Source organism: Propithecus coquereli, unplaced genomic scaffold (genome assembly GCF_000956105.1).
Source record: "Propithecus coquereli isolate 6110/MARCELLA unplaced genomic scaffold, Pcoq_1.0 Scaffold28, whole genome shotgun sequence".
In the NCBI taxonomy this organism is placed as follows: Eukaryota; Metazoa; Chordata; class Mammalia; order Primates; family Indriidae; genus Propithecus; species Propithecus coquereli.
The window spans coordinates 11,454,193-11,459,627 of NW_012148396.1; the positions used below are offsets into that span (position 1 = coordinate 11,454,193).

The following is a 5,435-nucleotide window of genomic DNA, read 5'->3' on the forward strand; positions in this document are numbered from 1 at the left end:
GGCTGGGAGCCTCCGGATCAGACCCTGCCAGGTTCCTTTCCACCATCGTGGACACTTGGGAATGTCCAGAGAAATAAATGACTCAACTTACACAGAGCACCAGACCAAGAAGAGCCTGTTTCACACATTCCTTGTTTTGTTTTCTCACCAGCCCAAAGCAAGGAGTGTTCTGGGCTGAGCACAATACTCCAAACACCCTGAGTGCAGATGCTGTCCTGGGTCCCCTCCTTGTCAGTTCAAGTTCAAACCACAATGTGGCTTGCAAAGGGGACATGAGCAGTGACAGGCCCACCAGTCCTGGGAAGGGACAGGCTAGGGAGGGCTTCCCGGCCCAGCCAATGCCCACCCGTCCTGTGTGGGAGCCCCTGTTCCTCCCACAGGCCCTGGGACGGGCACCACTCACCCACCCACTGAACTCCATAGGTCTGGTCCTGACCCCCACCCCACCCTCCCACCCCAGCTGGCCCAAGTACCCTGTTTCCAAGTCCTAGCACCCTGGTTGCTGCCCCGCCCCACGTGCATGCTCCCCTGACCTGCCCAGCCTGAGGAGGAGAAAGTGCAAAACACAGCAGTGGGGTGCCCTTCTACACCTTGTGAGCAGCTGGATGGGAGCTGGGGGGCCTCTCCTCCTCCCCCAGGGCCCCAAGTGGGCCTCGGTTTGGGACTGTGCCACAGAGGACCCCCAGGCCCCTTGAACCTCGGCTCTCTGCTCTTCCCTTCCCCATTGGGACCCTGCTAAGAGGGGGCTCCCAGGCAGGGGGGCAGCCACACCCAGAGCAAGAAGGGGTGGGGACATGTGTTTATTTGAGGCACAAAAGCAGCAGGAGGGCTCCAGTCGGGGTGGAAGGGGGCAGGCAGGGCTGGTCGATTTAGGGGTGGGAGCCTAGACTGGGAAGCAGAGGAAGCCCCGCCTCGCAGGGGGTGCCCTCAAAGGAGTGCAGTGTGGGCACAGCAATGCCAGGGAAGGGGCTCTGTGGGCTTGGGGCTCTGCAGGCTGCTCCCACCCTCCCTCCCCCAAACACAGCCTCACTCACACCTGCAGAGCCCAAGACCCACCCACGACCACAGCCCCCCCACACTCATGGGCACCCCATCTGGTGCAGCCGACCTGAGGGCCGCCAGGGCCTGGGGCTTAGGAAGGGTCCCGTATGTCCACAGGACTCAGTCCTGACCCCAGCACCCTAAGACTCCAGGGACATCCTCGTCCCTTCCCCAGTCCCCTGAGGAAGGTCACATCACTGTCCTTGAAAGTGAGGGTAGCTGACCCCACCTGGACGGGGGCTGGGGCAAGTGTAGGGGGTGGGCCTGACCCTGGGGCCAAGCGAGGGTGTCAGGCACGGTGAGGAGTCTGGGAGGGGCTGGGCTTTCCTTCCTGAGCTAGGGGTGGGGGCACGGGTCCGAGTGGTCAGGGGCCAGGCCGCAGCAGGGCTGGCAGCAGGCTGAGCAGCAGCCCCAGGGCCAGCAGGACAGTGCTGGCCCGCAGCCCACCGTCGGCTGCGCTGAAATTACACAGGAAGCTCTGGCAGCAGTGGGTGCCCACGGACGCCACACCGATATCGACACTTGGGCCAGGACAGATAGGGGAGCAGCCTTTGTTCAGGCTGTAGCCGAAGTCCACGACCTTCCCTGTGGGGGAAAACAAGGTTGTGAGGGGAGACAGCCTGGCCGTGGTTGGGGAGGTGGCCAGGCAGGGACAGCAGGCTCTGGGCCCCGTTTCATCACTCACCAATGCCAGCAGCGGCAGACATGGTCACACAGTAGTTGTCCGAGTCAGAGCAGATGGTCGGCTTCAGGCAGTACCAGTTGCTGTTCTGATTCGTGCAGGAGAAGCACATCAGCGAGTGGGCTGCCGGGGGAGGTGATACCTGTGTCATGCCTGGGGAAGCCTCCAGTGTCCACTCCCAGGCCTGACCCTGGCGCTCAAACCCAATTGTTTGCAGGCATTTATTGAGAAACTATTGTAAGCTAGGCCCTGCGCTGGAGACCAAGGAAAGACAATGACGCCAGACCCTGGCCATCAAGCAGCTCAGCTGACACCCAAACACATGGTGACCACAGTGTGGCTGGGCCAGGATTGAGACCTCCAGTGGGAATAGCCAAGTGATTCACTTCACTTCACTGGGGAGAGAGAGAGAGACCAGGAGGGTCACATGGGAGCTGGCCTGGAAGGACCCCAGGGCATCTGCTCAGGGGAGAAGGGGGAGAGGGATTCCAGGTGGAGGGCACAGCTGTCCAAAGGTCTGGGGGCCCGAAGGATCTCACCTCGCTCCACACCCAGAAGGGCAGCCAGCAGCACCGCCAAGAAGACCTTCATTCTGGAGAGGACAGATGTCCTGTCTAGGAGCTCCAAATCCAAAGAAGGCTGTCCTGCTCTGGAGAGACACGGCTTGTCAGAAGACAGGCAACTCCATGCCCAGGACCCTGGCTCACACCAGCACCAGGCTCCAGGGATGGACAGAGCCTTGCTATTCCCAAGGGCCATGTGTCCCATGTTGTAAATGGGGATACAGGGGGCAAAGAGGGGCATGGACTTGCCATGCCCACCACAGAGCCCACCACACAGAGGGTTTTTCCAGTTCACTCCTAACCTGCCCCTCATTCAGTGCAGGCACCTTCTAGTTGGTGCCTCCTAAACCCGGGGGGCACTAGAGGCTAGGCAGGGAACTGGCCAACATTCTCAGAATCGCACAGAAAAGGGGGCAGAGGGAATGGACCTGCCCATGTCCCTGGAGGTGGGGAATGGAGATCAGAAACAATATTAGCTAATCGGTACCCAGAACTTTCCTTGAGCCAGCTCCATGCCTCGATTCCAGGTTACTCCCCCAGTGTGCAGAGCAGGGGGTTGTGCTGGGAGCATGACTCAGGAGGGAGCCTTCCCATTCTTTATCTCATTCAGTTCTGAAGCCAACAGCCCCTAAGCATCTGCTGTCCCCCATTGTGTGGCTGGGAAACGGGCTCAGAGAGACAAAGCGGTGTGCTCCCAGCAAAGCCAGCAGGAAGGGGCACAGATGAGCCTCAGCCAGGGCATCGTGGGGTCTGTTCCTTGGTGAGCTGGGTCAGGACACCTCCTGGGGCAGGAGCCCATGCACTGGGTAGAGAAAGAGCCTGCAACATGACCAGCTGGTATTCTGGTTCTCTATTTTGCATGTGGCAGAGTGTTGAAGGAGGAGCTTGCTCTTCCTGCCAGGGACAACCCTGGTAGCAGGGGTACTCCAGGTCTGGGGAGCACAAGGGCCACTGGTAGGGAAGGAGAATGCCAGGGAAAGATACACCTGGGGAGGGGCTGGCAGAGGCCTTGAAGGGGAAAGCAGCAGGCCAGGCCCAGGACCTGGGCTGACAACATGGAGTTGGGAGCAGGGGCCCCAGATGGCCAAGAACAGTGCCAAGGCCAGCTGGAGCCTCGCCCCACCTCCAGGCAGCCCAAGGAGGAAGGAGTCTCCAACTCCTCCCCCATAAAGTGAGGTTTTGGTGTGGAGGAGCACTGAGCTGTCTCCAAGGAAGCCCTGGCATGCAGGGCCACAAACAGGTCCAGCTGGCGCTGCCACCTGTCCACCGCAAGGCACCTAACCAAGCGCGCTGCCAGGCGGAGTTAAGGCACTGGCGGAGTGGAAGGGCAGTTCATAGGGTCAGGCAGGATTGTTTGATGCTTTCGGATTGGCAAAGGGAGCCAGCAGGCTGTGGGGTCAGTGCCACCTGGGACGCAGGCTCACAGGAGCTGACTCCTGGGAAAGCCAGGCATCTAGTGGCTGCCCAGCCGGCAAGAGAGGAAGGAGCCTCTCCTGGTCTCCTGGGATGGGAAGGGAAAGGTGGTCTACCTCAGGAGGCCTGGGCTCCCAGGCACTTCACTTGCCAGCACCGTCAACGCTGGAACAAAGAGCTTCTGCCCTCTTCTCCGGGGGCAGGTTCCAGCCGCCCAGGGTAACCTACCAGGGCAGTTAATTCTCCCCTTCTTGCCAGGAGCTTCCTCAAGAACCCGCGCTCCTTCCTCCAGTCAAGGAGGCTGTCCTTCCCCAGTCCCACGTTAGGGAGTCAGGGGTGTCCAGAGTCAGGCGACGAGACCCCAGGCGGTGCGGAGCCTGGGCCACGCAGCCGGGAGGGAGCCTGGCAGCAGTCACCGCCCGCTCCCGCCCGCGATCCCTACGGGGATGGCAGCAGAGGCTCAGCTCCCTGGGGACTGGTCCTCCGGCAGCCCCTGACCCCAGTCTCCCACAGCCCCTCTCCTGCGCCTCCGCCTCGGGCCCCTCTCCCGGCCCCTTCGTAGGGCGCCTCCCGCCCCACGGTCTGGGCCGGGGAACGCGCGCACCGCGGGGCAGGCCGCCCTGTCCCAGCGCGTCCCCGCAGGCTGCGAGCCTCCCCGGGCCCCGGCCCCGCGGACTCACCGCCCAGCGGACGCAGATGCCAGCGGCCTCGCGCGTTCGGGACAGCGGCGGCGGCAGCGGCAGCAGCAGGAGCAGCAGCGACTCCCAGGCAGGCCGCGCGCTGGGCGGATGCGGGGGCGGGCGCCGGGCGGAGCCTGGGGGCGGAGTCAAGGGCCTTCATGCCGGCTGGGCCCGGGTCCCCGCGGCGCCCATTCCAGGGGACCTGGGACTGGGTCCCTGCTGCGGAGCGCCGGCCCCTTCACCCCCGCACTCTGACCGGCGCCCGGCGTCCGCCACAGCGCGCCGGGCTTCCCCGTCGCCGCCTGGGCGCCCCCAGCCCCCTGTGACAGAGGGGGAGGCTGAAGCCGGGAGAGGGGCTGAGAGCCCTCTAAACCCCCCCGCGAGGTGGGGCCTGAGGCACGGCCGGTCCTCCCACCCGGCCCTGCTGTGCGCGCGGCTGGTCCTTCCCGTTCTCTTGAGGGTGGCAACATCGCGGGACAGACTTGGAGAGGTCGGACAGGTGACCAGGTCAGTGTGACAGTCACTGACACCTCGTTCTGGCCAGGGGGCGGAGGGCGGCTGGTGCTCCCACGCAGGCCGGGAGGCCCACAGGTGACCAGACGCGTTTTGGGGCTGAGCACAGGAGGCACGACGGAGCAGAGCTAGGAAACCTTTCTGCAGAGTGGGGTATGGGGATGAGGACGCAGGGCTGATGTATTCAGCACCACGCCTCCTCAGCTTGGGGCTTCCTGAGGTCTTCCCGTCCCGTACCCGCTCCAGACGGAGCTGTTTCTTGGCCGTCCCACAGGTGGGGGTGGGGAGATCGAGCAAGGATCGGGAGGTTGCAGACGTGGGTTCTGGTTTCTGTGGCTTCTGTGGCACAGGTCTGGCCAGGAGAGCTGGGCCGGGCTGGAGCACCCCCTCCCCCAGAGCGCCGGGCGCCTCCTGCCCACCCCCCAACCTGGGCCAGGACCTCCTCAGCCTGGGCCGGACCCAACAGCCGGTCAGCAGTCACAGAGGTCCTTCTACAAAGTCAACCTGATCTGGCCCCGCAGTGTAGATCCGGGAAGCCCCTGT

At 63.6% G+C, this 5,435-nt stretch overlaps 1 protein-coding gene across 2 annotated transcripts; it reads right to left on the reverse strand.

The window, feature by feature from the left end:
* Window positions 1-479: 479 nt before the first annotated feature.
* LY6E (lymphocyte antigen 6 complex, locus E) lies at window positions 480-4,470 on the reverse strand. Of its 2 annotated transcripts, none has more exons than XM_012647991.1 (4): window positions 4,380-4,470; window positions 2,263-2,367; window positions 1,727-1,846; window positions 480-1,626 (listed from the first exon to the last, which is right to left on the reverse strand). In XM_012647991.1, exons 2-4 carry the CDS (start codon window positions 2,312-2,314, stop codon window positions 1,406-1,408), a joined length of 393 nt encoding a protein of 130 aa, XP_012503445.1. In that variant the 5' UTR covers window positions 2,315-2,367; window positions 4,380-4,470; the 3' UTR covers window positions 480-1,405. The 2 variants fall into 2 exon arrangements, with proteins under 2 accessions (XP_012503445.1, XP_012503444.1); XM_012647990.1 differs by having other exon boundaries at window positions 2,263-2,372.
* Between the last annotated feature and the right edge of the window lie 965 nt (window positions 4,471-5,435).